Source organism: Balaenoptera physalus (genome assembly GCF_965194825.1).
Source record: "Balaenoptera physalus genome assembly, chromosome: 2".
In the NCBI taxonomy this organism is placed as follows: domain Eukaryota; kingdom Metazoa; phylum Chordata; class Mammalia; order Artiodactyla; family Balaenopteridae; genus Balaenoptera; species Balaenoptera physalus.
Genome location: NC_138883.1, coordinates 8780604 through 8804093, shown reverse-complemented (window position 1 = coordinate 8804093; position 23490 = coordinate 8780604). Strand labels below are relative to the sequence as shown.

The window sequence follows — 23490 nt, the reverse complement described above, 5'->3', positions numbered from 1 at the left end:
ACCTGATCATGCAGAGCGGGGCTCGGCAAACTGTCCCTGCAAAGGGCCAGGTGGTAAGTATTTGCGGGCCACACAGTCTCTGTCATATATTCTTCTTCTTCCTTCTTGTTTTCTTCTTTTTACAATCCTTTTAAGACTGTAAAAATCATTCTTACTAGAAGGCCCATATAAAAACAGGCATGGCCCAGATCTGACCTGAGACCTATCATTTGCCAACCCCTGATCTTGTGAAGCACATGGGATGTTTCCTCTTGATCTTTGAGTTACCAACATATAATAGGAAAAGAGATAGTATTTATCACCACTTAGGAACGTCTATTTTAAAAGTTTTCTAATACAGAATTCAGACTCCGTCTAATCAAGCACACCTACCGCATCAAATCATGCTCACCTTCCTTCCTCCCTTCTTCACACAGATGGTTTTAGAGAACTAAACATTAGACCCAAATACCTGGGCTCCGATCCAGGCTCCACTACCATCTCACCACGGTACAGTGGGGAAGCCATTCTTGCTGACCCCGTTTCCTCATCTCTAAGTCAGGAAAACCACCTATCTTTTAAGGGTTACTATACTCTTGGCACAGAGTAAGCACACAAATACTTTTATTTAAATGAGCATAGATTAAATTAGGGAAGCATTTTGTGAACTGCAAAGTGCTATGTACCCAAGTGCTATTATATCCTGCTTCAAACTGGCCCTGCTACACCTTGAAGCCCAGGATCATTTTTACAAACCTGATTTCTAACATGTCTGCTGATTTCTGGCCCAATCCTGACATCTATAGGAATAGGTCTGACTGGTAATTATCTCTCTTTATTCTCCCGACTAAATCTCTTTTTAAGAGAGGTGATCCGTGGTCTTGCCTTTATTTATCCACTAACATATTTCTTAGGGGCCTCACTTCAGTCTTCTTCCCACCATTTGGGACCACGTGGGCTTCTTTTGTCACGTAAAAGACTGTCCTAACACACTTCTGCCTGTCAGAATATGACAGGGAAAAAGATCATTAATGAAATCTTAATACACAAATCGTAAGTAAAATGACCTCAAACTTCATGACCTATGTCAAAAAAAAAAAAAAAAGATTAAGACAAGGAATGCCAAAAAAAGGAAAAAAAACTAATACTAAACTTTCTTTGGGTTATTTGTATGGAAATATGTTAATATAAATGTTTCAGACATTACATGAAATTGCTAAAAATCTTATATGTTCTGGTATAATGTTATAAGTCATAATTCTAGTTATTATTTTAAAATGTATAACTCAGAAATAACTAAATTTCCTTGTCAATTGCAGTATTATGAACTTTCATCAAATCTTTAACCGTGGTCATTTTTAAGTCTTTTGTCATTTACAGACAGTTCTGGGTGTACTCTGATGCTTTTGCAAAAATGTTCCTATAAAAGGGTTTCATCTTCAGGAATTCATGGAAAAGACTCTGACAAGTACAGGTTTCTGGTAACTGACTATACTGCTGAACTGAGTGAATAAGCATTTTCAGAACTCTAATGGAAAACTGATGAATTCACAAAAGTGCTAACAAAAGATCAAGATGGAAAACAAATTAATTACATGGGACTGAGTGAACTGATGAGGATGATTATAATTTTTGTGACTTTCTGTTTGAATAAGAAAAAAAAAGAAAAAAAAAAGACAAGGAATGCTCCTGTCAACACCCATAAAGAACCAGGATTCACTGGTGCAACTAAATTACAACTTGTTAATGCTTAGTAAGTGTCAAGATTGAAATAGTTACAAATCACCAATTCCACCCTTAACAACTTCTTGCATATACAAACAAAGGGGCACTTACATGAACATTCCAATAGCTGTATTTCAGGGAAAAAAATGGAACCTGGGACTTCCCTGGTGGCGCAGTGGTTAAGAATCCGCCTGCCAATGCAGGGGACATGGGTTCGATCCCTGGTCCGGGAAGATCCCACATGTCATGGAGCAACTAAGCCTGTGCGCCGCAACTACTGAGCCCACACGCCTTAACTACTGAAGCCCGCACACCTAGAATCCCGTGCTCTGCAACAAGAGAAGCCACTGCAGTGAGAAGCCCGCGCACCGCAACGAAGAGTAGCCTCCACTCGCCGCAACTAGAGAAAGCCCGCACGTAGCAACGAAGACCCAACGCAGCCAACAATAAATAAATTAATTAATTTTTTAAAAAAGGAAACTGTCTACCAATAGGAAGATAAATAAATTATGCTATATTCATACAGAGAAATACTATAAAAGTTTAAATTAGATCTACATATATCAACATGGATATATTTTGAAAGACAAAAGTTACAGAATGGTACAGATGATACCATTTATGTTAACTTTTAAAATATAAGCAATTAAGTATTTGCTTATGAATACATACTTATATGAAACTATAAAAAACATGCACAGAAAAAATATGTACCATCTTCAGGACAGTGAAGGCATGGGAATGGGGTCAGCATTTGTGATTAACCCGAAAAATTTTATTTTTTAAACAAATCTGCGGAAAATACAGCAAAATATAAACATATGTTAAGTCCACTGGTGAGTCCATGGCGTGTTTCTACTACTCCTTGTTTGCTTCTGTATGTAAAGAGATCAGTCTTCCCACTAGATCGTTACTCTTCTCGTGAGCCTGCAGGTCAGGACACAGCCTCCTCTCTTACCTCACGCAGATATCTGCACTCACCAGCGACAGAACAGTCCCAAATCCACCCCAGGGGTTTCTTTGGAACAAAGCCCAAGCGCCGATGCTCTTTAAATGAACGTCAGGAAAGCACGCAAACTGCTTCTGGCCTGTCCCCTCGGGTGCCCACTCACCTCCTTAACGACGCTGTAGGCCTTGGCCACACCTTCCCTCAGGTCCACTGGCTGGTGGGCTAAGCGGTGATGAGGGAACCTTTTGATCTTCTTGGGTTCGATAGAAAGGGTACCAGGAGACACCATGTCATAAGCAGTCTCTGCCGCCGCCTGGATCATTTTATCAGAGAGTGAAAAGTGAATCAGAAAACAAAAAAGTGCATCGGAAGAAAGTCTGGAGGGTTCAGCTCCAACAGTGCACTTCGTACGGGGCGAGGGGAAGAGCAGAGGGAGGCAGGCACCCTCAGACCAGCTCTTCTGCAGCACGTGAATGCTTTACAGCAAGAACGTATCACTTTTATAACAAGAACGTTAAAGTGTACATTAATAACTCATATCTGGATTGAGCTGAATTTTTCGGCCCCTCCTCTGCCTTCTGAGAACGCTCTCCGTGTTACCAGGTTAGCCAAGAATGCACGGTCTGTGAACAACTGGATACAGCCAAACTGAGCTTAATACTTAACATAACAAAGCTTAATACGGCTACTATCAGATCTCTAATGCCTGCTTTACATTCAGCTATGATCTTTTCATATAAATGTGGTGAAATAAATCCTTGGCTAACTTATAGTTACAATTTACCTGAAAGAGGCAAACAAATTTGACACTGTAGTCCACTGCTTTATTATTTAACTACTTATTTAACACTGGACAGCTAATCAAAAAAAAAAAGTTAATGATATGAAATCATTGCAAATAAAATATTCTCACTCTTTTATATACTTTCACAGCACATTCTGAGAACAGAATAACCGAACTGCTTACAACAGCCCTTCCTCGTTGTATAGATCAAGCCGGTCTTTGAAAAGATACCTGTATGGTTTGAACCATTCTGTTCGTGAGTTCTAGAGCAGCCATCGCTGTCGAGGTGCCAAAGGAGGCAGCGCCTCTCTGAAACCCTCTGACGATGCGGCCGCCCTTCCGGTACTGCTCAACTGGCAACCAGACCAAGTCCTTCAGGCCTTGCACTAGAACAGCAGCCAACACACAGAAATCAAGAGGCGTGCTGGAGCTTAGATCTCTGCTATCATTCCAACCCTCGGGTTTTTAACTCCTAAAATGGGAGGCAAAATTTTGTACGACTAACATGTAGGTTTTTCTAGAAAGATGATCCTCACGTAGATTCTCAAAGGCATCCATAACCCCAAAAGAGTTAAGAATCACTGATCAGGCAAAATAAATTATCTTCTAATTAAAAAAGAACACTCACCTAATTGCACTAGTGAATGCATAGGCCCAACGCCTCCCAGAATTCCTGGCAGCTGGTTCTTCTTAATGTCAGTAAGCCATTCAGTGATTGCATATGAGAATAATTTGTCAACACCTAGCAAACTAGAGTAAATGACTGTAAGTATATAGGAAGGAAAATGAAATTTATAGGTTTAGACAAGTTTGGGGATTTTTTTTTACTTAAGACAAAAAAAGAGGGCTTCCCTGGTGGCACAGTGGTTAAGAATCCGCCTGCCAATGCAAGGGTCACGGGTTCCAGCCCTGGTCCGGGAAGATCCCACATGCCGCGGAGCAATGAAGCCCACACGCCACAACTACTGACCCTCCGCTCTAGAGCCCGTGAGTCACAACTACTGAAGCCCGTGCGCCTAGAGCCCGTGCTCCTCAACAAGAGAAGCCACCGCAATGAGAAGCCCGCGCACCACAACAAAGAGTAGCCCCCGCACACCACAGCTAAAGAAAGCCCGTGTGCAGCAACAAAGACCCAACGCAGCCAAAAATAAATAAATAGATAAATAAATAAGTTTATTAAAAAAAAAGACAAAAAAGAAAATGTACAAATTGTAAAGGCAAAATTTTACAGATTTTCAATTTAAGTATATACATACATCTATGTATACACATACATTTAACCCAACTGTAATGCTAATAATTTCTATATAAGGCTTAGGTAGTATATATAAGTGTGCTTTTCCACTGTTCTAACTTCTTCAACATCTAAAGCTCTGGTATAGGGTTAACTCAGTGTCTGTAAATTGCCAGACAGTTCTTAGCTACTAAGAACCATTACCTTGTGAATTTCCAGTCTTTTCACTAAATAGGCTAATTTATAAACTTTGGGAAATTATTTTAAAAAATCCTAACTATAGCTGTTTTTTGAAAAATACTACTCTCTTCAAACTACTTCTATTCTCTCAGAATAAAAATTAGCCCCTAGCCAGTAAAAATCCTCTAAAAATGAGCTCTCTGCAAACAACACTGTAAAATAATTAAATTAGGTACGCTAGCTAAGAAAACTCAATTTTTAGTTTGTTGTAAACTAACTTTAGTAACTACATCTTAAAGTCTCATGTAATAAATCAACTTACCCATGCCGATAGAAAAGCCTCTTCAGCTTTAGTTCAGAGCAGTTTAACTGGGCCAGACCAATCAAAATCCCAGCTAATGTACCCTTTAAAATTAAAAAAAAAAAAAAAAAAATCACTATTAAAGGTAAAACACCTAAAATACTTAACAGCAAAAAAGTACATGTATTTTACATGACCCAATTTATATCAAATTTTACTCATGGGTTCTTAAGTAAAATTACACTTAATTTACTTTAAAAACAGAATTAAATTTTAAAATCTTGCGCTGCATTTCAAATATACAAGCTATAATGGAAAAAAGTTGTTAAAAAAATTGAGTCCACTAGAAAAACAAATGAGATAATTTTGTAGAGTATATTTGTGCAAAGTTTCCAGACCTGATCCATTGATACGTGTTTGCCATGATAATCAAGTCGAATAGGAACTTCTGATGTGAATCTAAATTCTCTGAAGATAAAGAAAGAAGGGGAGTTATTTATGTTCAAAATTACTAAGAGCTGAAATTAGATATAAATGTATTTGTTCAATTGGAGAATAAAAACAAAACCACAAAATAAATAATGTGAATATATTAACGCCTAAATAAAAGAGAATGTCTTTTAGCTCTACCTTTTCTTAACGCAATGTAACAACTAAACAGATGTTAATCATCTTATAAATCTTATTTATTTCATTATATATTAAATTTCTCACAAAAACCTTTTCCTGGTTTACTAAACAATGTTTATCTTAGGAAAATTTATTCTGGCACATATTCAATTCATACAGAGAACGAACTAATAAAAACAACTTTCAAGATTAAGTCAAATAACATAATCATTAACAAAAAGTAAAAAAGGGCTAAGGTATTCATTTTAGCTCTGTGATAAAGCAGAAAGATCCAGAAGACCTAGACATGAACCCTAGTTTTATCAGTTACATGGGATGCAGTCGAGGCAAGTAACTTAAACTCTCTGAGCCTAAATGTCTTCATCAGTAAATTTTTAAATGCCATCTACATTGGTGAATTTTAGTGGACAGTCATGAAATTAACGCTTGCAAATAGGATACTGACACACAAATATTGGGAATTTTGAATGAAATTATAATTATACATTGATGGTACACATCAAACAAAAGCAGTTGTCTTCCAAAAGTTGGACTGTAAATTGGAAGCTGAAACACATTTTTACTACAGAATTAATGGTGGTGGTTATATACTAAGTCATCCCAAGTCATCCTACAAAAGTCCATTTAACCTACAGTAAAATGGAAATGCTGTATTTATATCAATCAGTACAAGAAGTCTGGGATCCCAAGTCATCCCTCATCTTCCAAACACTCATCTGCACTGGGCTCTCTGGGCGACAGCCCCTCGACACCTGCCTCCTCCATTCTCACTCTTTCCTCCATGGCATGTACGCCTGCCTCCTCCATTCTCACTCTTTCCTCCATGGCATGTACGTAGTAGGCCAAATCATATATTTTTATTATCTATAAGCTCAATTAAATAGGGATTTTTCTCTACTTTGTTCACCTAGAACAAAATCTGACACATTTATAATAAATGTTCAATAAATATCTGTGGGATGAATAAATGTCTGCAGGAGAGGGGACTATTATGCCATTACTTGGAAAACACTGGATTTGGGATTCAGAAGACCTCTGTTCTAGTCCTGGCTTGGCCACTAACTAACTGTGTGGCCTTGAGCAAGTCATCTCTCCTCTCTGTGCATTAACTTCTTCATCTGTAAAGTGAGTAATTTGAACTATATCACCAAGTACCACCCCAGGGTCCTAGATACACTAGGAGCTTTTGAGAGTAGAAACAGAAATCCACAAGCTATTTTAAGTAGTCTAAATGGAAAAAAACAAATATTTACCTACGTAAGTGAGGTTACACACACAGTCTGACTAAAAAGTGTCAAATTTCTGTGCTCAGGCCAGAATTATAACAATTCAATTTCTTTTATACTGATTATCCAGTGTTCACAAAAACCAAATTGGCAGCTTATATGAAATGAGAATTCAAATTATTACTTAAGATACACAATGCTTTTGGTAGAAAAAAAATTTTAAATAAAAAAAGAAATGTAGGAAAATAATAAAAGAGATTCTTCTTTTATGGTAGAAAAGTTTAGAACCACCAGAGATCCTCTCTCCCAGGATCTTACCAATTCTCACATTCTATTTTCTAACTATTTTCATCAATATATAAGATATTTAAAACATGAAAACACATTAAAACAGTTATACTGCCTACTTTGGGCCATATTCTAAACTCAGAACTTAGAAAGACAGAACTTGGGGACCACTGATGTCAACAAGAGAGGACTATAGAAAACCAGGGAAAGGAGCTAACTGTCCCTCACAACACAGGTGGTTTCGATCTTCAACCTCTCTCCTTCCAATAGAGCCAAGGCTCCATCCCTACCATCAAGGGCTGGGAAAGAAAGAAGATGGGAAGAATGAATGCATCTGGAAACGAAGATAAACTCCAATGTACAACCAGCTAGTTTTTGGCTGTAGTCAACAGGGACATGGGTTTCCTGATGATTCCAACCCAGCCAGTTAGCGGCGGGTCAGGAAGGACACAACAGTGACAGAGAAGGGCAGAGAAAGCAGACAGAAAATCCCCATAAGGGAAAAGGGAGGAATGCTGAAGGTGAGGTGTGTGAGGGAAAAGGACAGCATCACGTTCAAGGACACACAAACAGGCCATAATAAGTGACTGGAAAGCGAGGGACAGGTGGAGGAAAAAAGAAGGAAGAATCTAAAGGGAAGAGAAATTCCTGCTACACAATCAATCGGAGGATGAATCCTGAGCCAGGGTTATGAGAGTAACCCTGGAAATGAGAGGTGCGAGTAGGTGGGGCCCACATATAAATAAATACACTGGGTGAGTATTTGCCAGCATACAGAAACGCTGATGCGACCTCATGATTTCTGGCACACAAACACATTATACAACAACCTTCATACTCTAAAATAACTTCATTTGTTATCAAAATTAAATGATTTACCTAAAAAACACAGGCTGATCACTAAACGACGCTTCTTCAGCAGAGAAGTCCTTCTCTTCTTCCCCATTGACCACTTGCACTGAATTGGCACTGCCATTTGGGGAAGGCTGCTTTGGCCCAGGGAAAGAAATAACTAGATTTGGCTCCTTTGAGGTGCTTAAATGCCTTGGCAAACTGCAGGTGACATCAGCTCCAGGAGACTTTTTAACTGAAAGTGCACATTTGAAAAATGAGGTATACTTCTTTAAAGCAACAATTTAAATCAATCTACACTTAACTTGTTTTGCTACATTTCATTTAATAAATACAACTACTGCTAGAGAAATCTTTCACCTTTTAAATTATTACAGTAGTCCCTTCTTATCTTCAGTTTCACTTTCCAAGATCAACTGCAGTCCAAAAATATGAAATGGAAAATTCCAGAAATAAACAATTCCTAAGTTTTAAACTGCACACCATTCTGAGTAGCATGATGAAATCTTGCATCGTCATACTCTATCCCACCGGAATGTGAATCATCCCTTTGTCCAGCATATCCCACCAGTGAGTCACTGAATGGCCATCTCAGTTATCAGGTCGACTGTTCGGGTATTGCAGTGTTTGTGTTAAGTAACCCTTATTTTATTAATAATGGCCCCAAAGTACAAGAACAGCGATGTTGGCAATTCGGATACACCAAAGAGAAGCCGCAGCATGCTTCCTCTAAGTGAAAAGGTGAAAGCTCTTGACTTAATAAGGAAAAAAAAAAATTGTATGCTCAGGCCGCTAAGATCTACAGTAAGAACAAATCTGTAAAATTGTGATGAAGGAAAAAGAAATTCGCGCTCATTTTGCTGTCGTACCTCAAAGGTTACAGCCACAGTGCATGATACGTGCTTAGTTAAGATGCAAAAGGCATTAAATTTGTACAAGATATTTTGAGAGAGAGAAAGATCATGCTCACCTAACTTTTATTACAGTATATTGTTATAATTGTTTTATTTTATTACTAGTTACTGTTGTTAATCTCTTACTGCGCCTATTTTATAAATTAAACTTTATCATAGGCATGTACGTATAGAAAGAAAAAACTTAGTATATTTAGGGTTTGGTACTATCTGCAGTTTCAGGCAGCCACTGGGGGTCTTGGAAGGTACTTCCGGAGGATAAGGGGGGACTCCTGTACTTTTACATAAACTACATTTGTACAACTTAACAAAAATGAGCACAGAACACATTTATATAAATGAGAATAAAGATTTGTAAGTACATTCTCAAAAAGGCCTCATAACAATCAAAATCAATCCAAGTACTTGTTATAGACTTTTTCAAACTCTACATATTTAATACCTTCTGGATCTGGAGCCATGAGAAGCTCTACTTCTGTAGAAACACTTGTGAAGAAATCCTTCAGGAAGAACAAGGCATCCTAAAATTGAGAGATGTAATTATAACTAAAAGGGTTCTAAAACTATGAAACAAAGTGTCTTGAAGTCTTATATTTCACTCATTGTTCATATACAGCTATAATTTATTCAGTCCCTACTCTGTGTCAAGCATTGTTCCTATTCTCAATCTCTCCCTCTCTCTCACACATACACACACACACACACACACACACACACACACACACTTCCTTGCTAATTCTCACAACTCTGAGAAAATTAATTTATAGATGCAGAAATTAAGCCAGATAAGTTAGAAATTAAACTGCTATTTCTAAATCAAAGTACATTTTGGTTTTCTTAGAAATATAGTAGTCTCATTCTTTTGGCATTAGTTCTCACTCTGAATTTGTAGCGGTGATATTACTAAACAATAACAGCAGCTAGCATGTACTGGATACTCAGATGTGCCTTAAAAGTTCTTAATGTCTTATTTCTGCTTTTACCACTATGTTATAGTGCCTTAAACATTTTCTTCATTAGACATGATATTCAAAATAAAAAACTGAAAATAAATAAAATCACCCAGTCAGTGTGGTCTTTTCTGAAATTCTATGGTATGGACCGTTCTTGGTGATGTGTATGCAAGCCACATTTGCCCATTATTAGCAGCTTCATTAAGCCTTACTGAGACTGACAAATCCATTTTGGAGAATATGAAAATTAAATACCTGAGCCTGTTCTTTCTTACTCTTCCCTCCCATTTTAAAAAACTTAAATTAATATAAAACATTAATATTGTACCAAACCGCAATGTGAAAGTGAAATACAGGGTCACAATAAGTGGTAGCACACCAAGTGCCTGACTGGCAATTCCAAAGGATCCGATCTAGTACTGATCACACTCGTCAGAAGTATAAATGATGGAAGTTAGAAAGGTATTTTTCTAGATAACATGGCATATGGGAGACTGAGGGCTAGGACTGAAGAACAAACAGGCGGTTTCAACAGTATTAGAAATATTCTGGTTCTGCAGCTGGGGAGTAAGTTCATGAACCGTTCATTATATTACTATGCTTTACACATACGTATTTATGTATATATTTATATATTATTTACACTACATACATTTATTATAAATCACTATATATGTGTATATTTACATATATCAAATATTACACGTTGACAGTTAATAGTATATAAAATGTTATCCTTTGGCCACCAGATGGCGATATTTTAATGCTATGAATGTTTTGCCTCCAAAAAAAAACAAAGAGAAAATTCCAGGTATAAATGTGCTCTTATTTAAAAAACAAAAACAAAAAAGGGAAGACTAAAGAGACAGTGGTTTTTACACATTTTTACTACAAACAGACAAAGGGATACTAATCATCAGCTTTTCAAAATGTTCTCCAAATTTTTGATTTTGGTATTTATGCTGAACTCTTTACAACTCAATGAGACAAACAACCTAACTCTAAAACTAGAAAGACACAGGGACTTCCCTGGTGGTGCAGTGGTTCAGAATCTGCCTGCCAATGCAGGGGACACGAGTTGATCCCTGGTCCGGGAAGATCCCGCGTGCTGCGGAGCAACTAAGCCGGTACGCCACAACTACTAAGCCTGCACTCTAGAGCCCGCAAGCCACAAATGCTGAAGCCCGTGTGCCTAGAGCCCGTGCTCCGCAACAAGAGAAGCCACCGCAATGAGAAGCCCGCACACGGCAACAAAGAGTAGCCCCCGCTCGCCGCAACTAGAAAGCCCACACGCAGCAACGAAGACCCAACAGAGCCAAAGATAAACAGATAAAAAATAAAATTTAAAAAAATCACTTAAAAAAAAAAAAACTAGAAAGACACAGACACTTCAAAAAAGAAGATATACAAATGTCAAATAAGCTCACGAAAAGATGCTCAGCATCATTAGTCATCAGGGAAATCCAAATTAAAACCAAAATGAACACCAAGTAAGACAGCTAAAGTTAAAAAGACAACACCAAGTTTGGTCAGAGTGTGAAGCAGCTGCTGCTCTCATCTGTTACTGATGGGAACCTACAGTGGTACAACCACTGTGGAAAACTATTCGGCAGCTTCTTATGATGGTAAACACACATCCACTCTATGACCCAGACATGCGGTTTATAATTACCCAAGAAAACTGAAAACTTATGTCCATAAAAGACTTGTACACAAATTTCATAACAGCTTTATTCATTAAGAGCCAAAACAAGAAATATTTGTCAAGCTCAAACTGTACACCTAAAATCTCTGCATTTTATTATATGCAAATAATACTTCAATAAAATCAAGTTTTAAACTTTAAAAAATATGGTTTATTATTTATGTTAAACCTTCACTCTAAAACAGTTATTTCTAGCTTTAAGGTCCTATGGTAAAGGATATTAACGGTGCGATATGACTTAAGGTGTTGAAAGAAATGCTTTCAATGTCATGCTCAGGTGATGCTGAAAAAAAATCACAAACATGCCAACTGGCACTGCTTCATCATTTCCAGCCGCAGCCAAGCACCTGTCCCCCAACACTGCATCTCACAACCTGAATTAGGCTCTCAACGCCTTTATAAAAATTCATAATTTTACATTCCTTAAGACCCAGCTTGATTGTCACCTCCTCCAGAAAGCCTTTACTGCTCACCCCTCATCTTCCAAACTCCCAGCCCGGCTTAGGAGCCCTCTCCTGGTGGGACACATCTTTATGCCTATCTTCATCCCTGGGTGTTAAAGTCATTTGTCTTTTTGTCTCCCCACTAAACAGAGATCTCTGAGGATGGGATGTTTCTTCTTTGTATTCCCAGCATCCTACTTCAGACCTGGGACAAGGCTGGCATTCAGCAAATGATTTGGAATTAACATATCTTCCCTACACAGATTTCCAGGCAGTTCAATACTAAAATGAACACCAGACCAGGAAATCCGGCCCCTTCAGATTTCGGATCTCAAATCGCCTAGTTACACAACCTCCATCATCTACTTAGCTCCCTACATGGCAATCACTCGATCTGCCTAGTGTCCTGCCTGCCCTACAGGTACGCTGCGCTTCGCAAGCAACTGCACCGAGTTTCAACAGCAATGCAGCTAGCTTCTTAGAAACAAGAAAAAACTACACGTTGCTTTCATACTTACTGTCTATGATCCAGTGAAGATGAAGTCAGAGATATGCTTGGTAAGAAAAATATTACTCAAAGCATTCTCATTCATCAACTGATATGTTTTCAAAAGAAAAACTAAAGAACACAAATATTTGGCTTTCTATTCAGATGACCATTTGGTATGGTATGTCAATCTTAGAAGACACAAACTATAAAGGACTCTTTTGTATCATAATATTCCTAGTTAAGGCATATATATTTGTAGCATGGCTTTGTTTCCCTCGATCCCATATCTTGGGGAATTATTTCCCATTCCTCCTCAGTTTAGTCATAACATTTATTTCCGTGATTGTTTTTGCTAAGGTTAATATTTCTCCATTTTAAAATCATATTGCTTTATAGTTCTACAGAAGAAATTAAGCTCAACATTAAAGAAAAGGTCTATTAAAGAAAACTGGGCTTGCTAAGTCTGGTAAAGTCATGCCATAAAGATAAATCTCACTCAAATTCTTGCTCACACTGGTGATTTTCACAGATCAAATTTCCCATAAATACTTCATCATATTCCTACTAGGTCAATACGGATAAATTAAATTAAAATATGGGTTTCAAAAGATATTCTTCTCATAATGAGAAAACATAAATTTAAAATACTCACTGGCAAGACTGACCCAGCTCAGAAGCTACAAATATTAACATAAAGTTGTGCTAAACTTCTGTGCTTCACAATACATTTTCTCTGAGATATGCCTATATTTTGTTTATAATATAAATATTACTTTAGATTATTCCTGATACATCTATTACTTATTTAAATAATGAATCGACATTATTCAATGTTATTTAATCAAACAAATAATACCACCCCACATATACTCTACTTCCAAATCTGAGCTCACACCAATATATAAGGTATAAGGGGAGGGTTTTGTTATTTCAAAAGCAGATTATTATAAAATCTCCATTTATTTTCTGCAGTTGTTATATCCTTCAGTTAATAATAACAGCTAACACTTCTGATCATTAACAGTGTGTGCCAGGCACCAAGCTAAATGTTTTACATACACCAGTCTCCTTTAATCCTCATTTTTAACAAAATGACGCTACATGTACTATTACTTTTTCCATTTTATCAGTGAAGAAACTGAGGCTTGGGGAAATTAAGTCACCTACCAAAAGCCACACAGTTAGTAAAAGAGAAATTAGATTTAAGCCCAGGTCTGACTCTAAACCCACACTCTTCACTACAGTGCACCACTACCAAGTATCACATCTTCATACACCGAACAAAGCTTGTAAAACACCAACTATGCTTTGAACAGCTCTCTGGGAAGGCAAAACCCAGGATCATTTGATGGGGTGCTTGCTAGAATATAGGAAAGTGGACTTCTTTACCTCTTTCCATAAATCTCTGCTTTGTTTGTGACCTGTTCAAGGGCCAATTTACTAATCTGTCATTGTGCCCAGGGCAGAAGGAATTCTCTTCCAGATGCTGTGATTACAATCCCCTATATCTTTCAATAGCATGTATCGAGAAGTCTTTTCATCCTCTGAAAATACCCGTATATCTGCATTAGGAGTATGTATGTAAAGATCAGAGAACGTGAGAAGCAGGTATTAAGCACTATGTCACGTAGACAGTGAGTAGGAAACTGGAGGACAAAATCTAATAACGTTTATTCACTAATAATTCAGATTCCAAACAGCTAATGAATTTGCCCTATTCTTTACCAGCAAAAGTCTGTTTTAATTATGCAACTTCCATAAAAGTTAAATCATAATAAACATAATTCTACTAAATTAAATCTCTCATCCTGAATGCGGGATATATATTTAATCATAATTCCATGCATTATGCTTGTAATACAAACCTGGTCAATATTGAGGCGAAGTGGCATTAGTGACACTCTGAGGCAGCATTCCTGTGGTGACCTGCCAGACTCCGGGCGCACATGTAATGCTTTCACTGTCAGCTACAAGATGAGACAGACAAACACATTTTTTCCCTAGTGATAATATGACATTGTTTTCATTAAAAAAAGAAAAGCAAAAACGAGGAAAAAAAATCCTATATCTAGTCCCTATATCAGAACAAAAAGTGGAACTGTTTACCCTCTTTCCTTAGAATCCTGAATCTAACTTTTTTGGGTCACACACTCTTTCAAGAATCTGATGAAAGATATGAATTCTCTTTAGAGGAAAAAACGCAAATGATAATGTTGTACTCGCACTCTCAAAGAAGTCTGCTAAGCCCCAGAAGCTAATCCATAGACCCATATTCCAAAGACAACTTCTATGACGTTTTCTTCTGGAAGTCCTGAGCTAAACATTTCTATTCTAATAACATTTAAAAGTTAGAAATGTGGAATACTGCCAACAATTTCGTTTCAATATTTTGTGTTAAGTGTTTTGTTTTTTTGACCATGCCATGTGGCTTGTGGGATCTTAGCTCCCCGACCAGGGATCGAACCAGGGCCCTCGGCAGTGAGAGTCCTAACCACTGGACCGCCAGGGAATTCCTTGTGTAAGTGTTTTGTGTAGATCACTATGGACTTCTGGTTTTCCTCAGGTATTGATATATTGGCAATTATAGAAACAACATGCAAGATAATTTTTAAAACAAAACTTTAAGCCGCGTATTTAAAAGGGATTTTCATATAAAAATGAGGAAAAAAAATCCCATAATTTTCCCTAATCTAAAATAAATCTTCTGCAGTTAGATAAAATAAAAATACTTTTCTGAAATTAATACAACAACAAAATATATGAAGTTTTAAATCTTACCATGTTGGAATGAGCTTTTCGAGGCATTTCTTTACTGCAATACAGGTACAAAAACTTATTCATTTGTGATGTTGCCAGACGATCTCGAATTTCAAGATCCTGCACGATGAACACCTGCCGGGAGACCGGGTGCTCCAGGAGGCTAGACTCGCATTCTGGTTTGCATGGGGGGTAAACCTCATGCTGAAACTTCACCTTTACAGAAGAGAAAGAACACAGAACAACCTCTACATTTTATTTAAATCAGATTTTCTCTTTAAAATGTAAAACATCACTCATTTTCTTTGAATTCTCAGCTTTTGATTCCACTTTCAGAGAACAGCATAACATTCCTACGTTTGTTCACGTATTTATTTATTAATCCACGTGTACAGGACCATACAAGGAAAAGCCTGACTGACATTTCTTATTTGACTTTGGTAAAATCCCTATCCTTTTCAAGCAAAACGCTCAACAGGCATAAGTCATAAAATTATTATCTTGCATACCTATGAAACTGCTTGGAGGCAAGGTTCAAGTTCCAAAAGGGCGCAAGGATACAATTAAGTATATGGAGCTGTCATCACTACACTATTTCTATGCTAAGCACCCTAATATTCAACCCTTGGCACAATCCCAGACAAGCTGACAGAATTAACTGCATCAGTGGCACTGGCAGCCTGGCCTGCTGGTCTCTAGATGCTCACAAAGGACCTGAGACCTGCGTGCTATCCAATGGCAGGCCTTCCCAGAGACATACTCCAGTGCAGTGGTTCCCCAAGCGCGGTCCTGGGTAAAGTGGTATCACAATCACCTGGGAACTCATTAAAAATGCAAATTCATGGGCCCTACCTCAGACCCACTGAATCAAAAACTCTGGGGCCCAGCAACCTGTGTTTTAACAAGCCCTCAAGGGGATTCTGATGCTTGTTCAACTCTGAGAGACACTGCTCTAGGGGTAGCCTGGGAAAACAAAAACAAAAACCCTGAATTTTCTCAGAATATTTGAGAAAGAAAAAGAGGCAAGAGTTTTTATACAAGACCCCTGCACTTTTCCACTTATGCCCCAAGACCACCTGGGGGAGGGGACAAGGAGTAACCAAAGAACGCCCACTAATGCTCCCACTTCGGTGGAGTTTTCCTTTCAAAATGTCACATTACCTTGCTTAACTGTATTTCCATTAAAAGGTCATGGTTTCTTCCTTTTCCCCCACATACCACATTACGTCCATGTCTTGCAGGTGTGTGAGAAGGTGAGCTGTGGGGACTACTATAAATGAAAAATAAAACCTTTTGTTAAAGGAATAGTCGAAGAAAGGCAAGGAATGACACTAGAAAAAATAACAGGATGGAGAAAGAAAATAAGATTACAGAACTAGCAAAACACTGCCACAAACTGTATTGCTATAAGTCAAAACCGCATCTTTTATCCCTTGGAGACATTGAGAACATAAATGTTATTACTGCCGTTACAGCAATCATCTACTGGCTAAATATTTAAAACTACAGAAAACGTTAACTATGATGCTGGTGTGCATATCACAAGATAAACTTAGAAATGAGACCTCCCTGTAAGTTCCTTATTACTTCAGAAACCCCTGAGAGTCAGAAGACAAGTCCTAGAAATTCCAATTAACACGGAAAAGAATTATAGTAAAGTTGTAAGTTTTTTTAAAAGCATTTTTAAATAGAAAAAGTCATTACAATGCTGTGCCAAAGGCTCCCACCCCGTGAAGCCTCTCCTGACCCTCCCCACCCCACTGAGAGTCTCTGCCCTTAGTCTCTGCCTCGACTTTCCATCCAGTTCCCTTCTAGAACCACGGAATAACGCTCTCACTAACAAGTACTTCAGCAGTGTCCACTCTGTGCTGGGCACCCCACTGGGTGCTAGAGAATCAGGGGCACGCGTGGTCCCCACCTCCTGACGCACACACTTCACTTCGTCGCCCTCACTGGCTCACGTGACTCTCTCTCCCTTCTGAACTTAGGACAGGGTCTGGGTCGTATTCATTTTAATGAATGTGCCTCTAACACAGGCTCTGGCACATGGTAGGTACCCGAAAAATTTTGCTGAATGGAAATGGCTTAAGTCATCGTATTTTAGGAAAAAAATACAAAGAATGCAAACAAGTTTTCAAATGCAAAACTTTAACATTAAAAAAGTAACATTTAAATTACAGTTTTTAATATTACTTAATAATTCTTAAAAGGATAAATTCTTTGTATTTTTAGTGAAAAGAATATATTGGCCTGGTGGTCCAGTGGTTAAGAATCCGCCTTCCAATGCAGGGGACGCGGGTTCAATCCCTGGTCGGGGAACTAAGATCCCACATGCTGCGGGGCAACCAAGCCCTCGCGCCACAACTACTGAGCCCACGTGCCACAACTAGAGAAGCCCATGTGCCGCAACAAAGAAAGTATATTGGTCTGCCAAATAAACTTATGTAGAAATTAACTTACATATAACTTTTAGCTGGAGAAGCAGGAGGGGCTGTTCCAAAATCTTTTCCTCCAAAAAGATGCCAAACAAGAGAGACTTCTTTAACCAGGTACCGAATTACAGGAATAGGAAAGTGTAACGGGGCTTTGCTCGTATCTGTCTTCTTAACAGGCAGACTAAAATAATTATCTCTTATCACAATCGCATCATCAACCATTATTTTTACAACTGGTTCTTCTTCCTTCTCCTAAGACAAAGGAACAGGTAACACATACTCTCTTATTTAAGTAGAAACCAATGATTATGGTGCGCATCTCAAGGGGATTTCTTGATTCTGCATTCTTTCTAATAATTTCAATATATAAAGTGGAATAATAAATACTGACGATGATCATCACATAAGATACTCTGCTTTATTAACAATAAAATGAACTCTCTCTTCTATGTGAATCACTCCACAAATCACAAATCACATCTTATTGTTCCCAATTCTTGTGTTAACAACTCTGTACAGAACTCCTTTCTGCCATTTAATTTCACAACCCTGAAGAGGTATCTTACTACGTACTTCCTCTGCAGTTCAATAAACAATGCAGGGGACTTTGCAAGTAGAGAGTCTCTGAGAGATGTTCATAAAAAGAGTAAAGTATAACAAATATTTACAAAGTCTCAAGAGTAAATTACAAAAGGAAGTAATTCTGAACTGTAAAGAGTTAACAAAACCTAAAGAATCTTTTCAGGTGCCCTTTGGTTAATTCAATTTATAACATTATTTTAAGACATTAATTATATCATCAATTTACTACCTGAATGGTTGCTCTTGGTGCAAAAAGAATGCAAAAGTCGTCGTTTTCTGTGGGCACGCCTGTCACCGCATCGCTCATCAAGTGGTGTGTGAATGAGGTGTAAGTGGGCCCCGGCTCCTGGGACACGTTTCCACTCTCATCAGGAAACAGGAAGAGGTCTGAACAACATGGCTCCTGAATTTGAGATTTTTCATCCAAAACACCTAGGTGAAAAGATTACAACATTCAATTTTGGCATATTTTAAACATCAACAACAATAACATTTATTAAGCATTTTAGGACTTCCCTTGTGGCGCAGTGGTAAAAATCCGCCTACCAAGGCAGGGGACACAGGTTCAATCCGTGGTCTGGGAAGATCCCACATGGCATGGAGCAACTAAGCCCGTGCACCACAACTACTGAGTCCCTGCACTGCAACTACTGAAGCCCGTGCGCACTAGGGCCCACGTGCCGCAACTACTGAGCCCATGTGCTGCAACCAAGGAAGTCCACGCACCTAGAGCCCGTGCTCCACAATAAAAGAAGCCACTGCAATGAGAAGCCCGTGCACCGCAGCAAAGAGTAGCCTCCGCTCACCGCAACCAGAGAAAGCCTGCACGCAGCAACGAAGACCCAACGCAGCCAAAAATTTTTATAAAACAGTATCTCGCTTATTTCTTACAATAACCTTCTGACTACTAATAAAAAGACTAGTAAGTATGAAGTTTTCTAAGAAACAGTAAATGATGGACTCATAAAGTTACAGACAGTCTCCTCTTAGTTATTTAGTGTCAGAGAAGTTCAGGAATTCAACAGCAGCTAGTTAGTGTGGACTGGAGTTCCATTTTAGCCAGAATTTCATATTGACAATTATGTGCTGTAGGTGGAGTTCTGGAAGAAACTCCTTGGACAATATAGCAAGGGGAGGGGAAACAGTTACATCTAGCAGCGTCTCACCTAAAACTATAGGAAGTCTCTGCTCAGGGAAGGGGTGGGGGAAACAGTTGCCAAGCATGTCTTAGGCCAGGGAATGATTCCAAGCAATAAAAAGACTCCTCGGGGGAGCTGGATACCCAAATGGGACACCTGTTCTCAGGTAGCTTTCAAAATATGAAGTTCACAAAAGGCTGCATGTGTGTAAAAATCTGTATGTGAACATATATTTTTTATACATTTATATTATATATTAGATTCACTAATTCTTTTCTTTTCTTTTTTTTTTTTTTTTTTTTTTTTGTGGCCACACTGCATAGTATGTGGGATCTTAGTTCCCCCGACCAGGGAATCAAACCCATGCCCCCTGCAGTGGGAGCATGGAGTCCTAACCACTGGACTGCCAGGGAATTCCATAGACTCACTAATTCTTTCTCCATTCATTCATTCAAACCAAACCCTGTGATATGAACTAAGAACACTAAGATGAGTACGGCGACATCTTAGCCTCGGAAAGCTCACAGACTAGACTTTAAATTCTCCTACGGCAGCACTTTGAGCCCACCCATCCTTGTAAGTGCTCCGTGTCCAGTACAGGGTCTTGTGTGTGGAAGCTGCTCAGTAAATATTCATTAAACATTCTTTCCCACATGAGGAGGTTAGCTGCTAACATTTATTACAAATAATGTTAGTACATAGGGAGCTAAAAGTTCCCATTTGCTTCCTTAGCTCTAATTTATTCTAAATTAGAATGAAAGCAACACTGAATGCTAAACTTCTATAACACTATGAAATAATTTTTAAAAATTAAGATCTCACAACATATAGAAATAGCTATGTTCAGCCAATTAGAAAAAAAAAATGTTTTTAGATAGATACTTCAAAGTATTTAGATGCTTCCACTTGGCTTTAAAGCTCTCTAACTGTCTGGTTCCTCCCTGCTTATCTAACATTACTGCCTAATTCTTTTCGACAAGAAGGGAACTTTTGTTCCAGTATTAATAGCCTGAGTTACTAGATCATTAAGGCTCATACACGCCTCTGGGCCTCTGCTGATGTTAGTGACCATGCCAAGATTATCTTCTCTCTCCCCTCTACAAGCCTAGGTCCTACACACTTTTTAAAAGCCAACTCATCTCATCTTCACTGAAGTCTAATGAAGGGATTCCAGATCCTTTCCAACCAGTGACTAGAGTGCACACTACATTCTGAAGTGTTTTCTTACATCACCTCTCGATGGTTCTAAGCACTAGCCTCAGTCTGGTTCAGTGCCAGTTTGCTGCACTAGACCATGAGCTACCAGGGAACATAAGCCTTGTCTTCCACTTTATCTGTCACCCCCCCCGCAACACTCTGGCCGGTATTATTTATCTACTAAACATTCAGTAAACACAAGCTGACTGACTAATAGATATCCACCAACACTCAGACCTGTCTTTTCTCTAGTGAGCTACTTATTGAGGACTTGTAAGAACACAAACAATGGCAGCCTCAACTACAGCATCACAGCTCCCAGGAAGAAGTCCTGGTCTGTCTCACCATTAGACTGTGGTTTTACAGACGCAGCAGCCTCTTGCGTGTCAATTTCCTCCATAGCGTCACTCATCAAATCTCGTAGTATTTGTTGATCTGCTTCAGGAAGTACTGGACCACGTGAGGATGACCGACCAGCGGAATCTACCTACAGCCAAAAACCCTAATTAAAATCAACTTGAAAATGCTCTAAAAAGCAAATTACTCAACGTTTATTTTGTCCTAGAAATATACTACATTTCACAAAAACACCAAAAACAGGAACACATCATTTTTCTATATTCTCTCAGCAGGTGTTACATTTTCATTTTAAGTCTTTAGTATCAGCATTTTCACCCCAACAACTACTGGCAAATAGAAATAAATGTGTTATCATCTCAAAGCCGGCACAGTGAACTGAATCTTGAATACATTCGAAGAGATGGAAGGTGGAAAACATTGCAGTGAAGCTGGGGGAGAGGGGGGGTCTCTCTGTAGAGAGTCTGATCTGCTCAAACATGATGGCTGCCATGACCTTCACCCTCTGAGACAAAGCCACTGTAGGTAGAGCCTCATTTCTTGGAACAAATAGACACCTAAAGACAGTAGGGGGTATACATGAGAGGGGAAATCTACTAAAAGGTGATTTGTGGAGTTCAATTCCAACACTGATGCTTAACCATTTTTGTTAGTGAATCGTGGATTCATTAAATCCAAACCATGCTTTTAAAATGTCAGCATGACTCTAAAATGGAAAGATCTCATTTGAAAGGGATAATTTAAAATAACTTTTAATAAACTGGAGAACAAAAGAGAAGAAACAGTAGAGACAGAGTATCATAAATCACTTTTGTATCAGGGAGAATACAGCAGGAGCAAGGAAACAAAAACAGAAGCATAACACAAATGAGGTGTAAGATCAGCGTGAACGAAAGATAATGCAAGGCCTGTCAGACCCTTACTGAAGGATCTATTGACCTAAGGGGACTGAGAATTCTGTTCACAGAAGAGGCCATGAAGAAGAATAAAAAGACTGAAAAACAGTAAATGCTAAACAAACTGGACATTGTTCTATCTGGACATATGAGAGGGCAGAGAGGTGACAGCTGGGGGCATAAGAAAGCAATGAACTGGGAATCCAAATATCTGCGTATTGTTGCTGTGTCTGCTACTAATTAGGGCAAATTACCTAAATTCTCTGGGTCTTAACTTATTCATCTACTAAACAGAGATGATAATCTTTAACCTCTCAACTGCACTGGGTAAGAGGAAATCACGTATGAGAAAGTATACTGAAAACTGGATAGAACTGTAGATAACAAATATGAAAGATAATATCATATAAATAAGTCTTCTGGTAATAATACTAATTCCTGCCATCTACCTTCTCATAGCATTTTTACATACAACTTGCATATGACAGACTCTCACATGATAAATGTTTTCTTTCTTCCCTGAGGACATATGAAAATAACTTAAGTCTGGGAAAATGTATGTTGGTTGAGAAGATTAATGTTCTGAAACAGAGCATCAAACAGTAGAATGGTTTTCCAAAAAGGCCCGTGGAATCACCTTTCTAGACCCCATCACCCTGAAAGTAAGAATAGATAGATGATTATTCAAAGTTTCCTTTCTACCCTATAACTGTCAAGAAGACCTCGCCGATGTACAGCTCACTCGCATGTCTGGAATGAGGTGGGGGTGAGTGAGTTCTAATGAATGAGGCTGGCAGCTGTACCTTCATCTTTCTTTGTGGGGCTCCGGGCTTCACGTCCGCCTTGTTAGCCGCATGTAAGTCCCCGTAGCTTGCAATGTACTGAATGAGATTCATTAATGCAGCACAAGAGTCCGAGCACGTTCTAACATGGACAACGTCACTCGAACAGTGTAATTCAAAGTGTGGCTCAGTCTGGACAGGACACGGAAAAAAGGATAAAAATGTCTACCAAAACAAGAGAAAAAAATGTTTGCATAGGTTTACATTAAATAAAATGTAATATGATAATTTGTCTTGCCATAGGAAACATGCATTTATAATAACTCAATCTTAACTTTAAAATATTTTATCTATTTCTGACTAAAATTAGGTAAGTGGAAAAATAATTTTACAGTAAGTTCAGGTTGTTTTTAGTCTCTTCTATAAAACAAAGGACTTAAATAAAAGTATCCATTTATTTTAATAACTTACTTGCTCTCCATCAGAATCAGACTTCACTGCAGTTATGGTTAATTCCAAAAGCCCCATATCCATCACACGAACATAATCTAAAATTTTTTTAAGTAATTAATAAAATATCTGAGTATAACTTTCAAAAAATGCTTATCCAACAAACACCTAATAAAACTAGCGTTTCTTTAAAATTCATGGCAGGCAGCACTACAAATACTTATAATGTAATGGAAACATAG

General features: G+C 38.3%; 1 protein-coding gene across 6 annotated transcripts in view; it reads right to left on the bottom strand.

The window, feature by feature from the left end:
• Nucleotides 1-23490, bottom strand: part of ATG2B (autophagy related 2B) — a 70794-nt gene that overhangs the window by 6275 nt on the left and 41029 nt on the right. For 3 of the 6 annotated variants that reach the window (XM_082450710.1, XM_082450711.1, XM_082450714.1), the window contains 15 exons: nucleotides 23270-23346; nucleotides 22820-23023; nucleotides 21109-21250; nucleotides 18657-18859; nucleotides 17871-18097; nucleotides 16572-16680; nucleotides 15432-15626; nucleotides 14519-14620; nucleotides 9505-9583; nucleotides 8176-8383; nucleotides 5551-5620; nucleotides 5174-5256; nucleotides 4066-4187; nucleotides 3669-3823; nucleotides 2817-2966 (listed from right to left, as the gene is read on the bottom strand). In XM_082450710.1, coding sequence (XP_082306836.1) covers nucleotides 2817-2966; nucleotides 3669-3823; nucleotides 4066-4187; nucleotides 5174-5256; nucleotides 5551-5620; nucleotides 8176-8383; nucleotides 9505-9583; nucleotides 14519-14620; nucleotides 15432-15626; nucleotides 16572-16680; nucleotides 17871-18097; nucleotides 18657-18859; nucleotides 21109-21250; nucleotides 22820-23023; nucleotides 23270-23346 — 2126 coding nt within the window. Of the gene's footprint in view, nucleotides 1-2816; nucleotides 2967-3668; nucleotides 3910-4065; nucleotides 4188-5173; nucleotides 5257-5550; nucleotides 5621-8175; nucleotides 8384-9504; nucleotides 9584-14518; nucleotides 14621-15431; nucleotides 15627-16571; nucleotides 16681-17870; nucleotides 18098-18656; nucleotides 18860-21108; nucleotides 21251-22819; nucleotides 23024-23269; nucleotides 23347-23490 lie in introns of those variants that run through there. The other 3 variants (XM_082450712.1, XR_014260861.1, XM_082450713.1) reach the window with 3 other exon arrangements.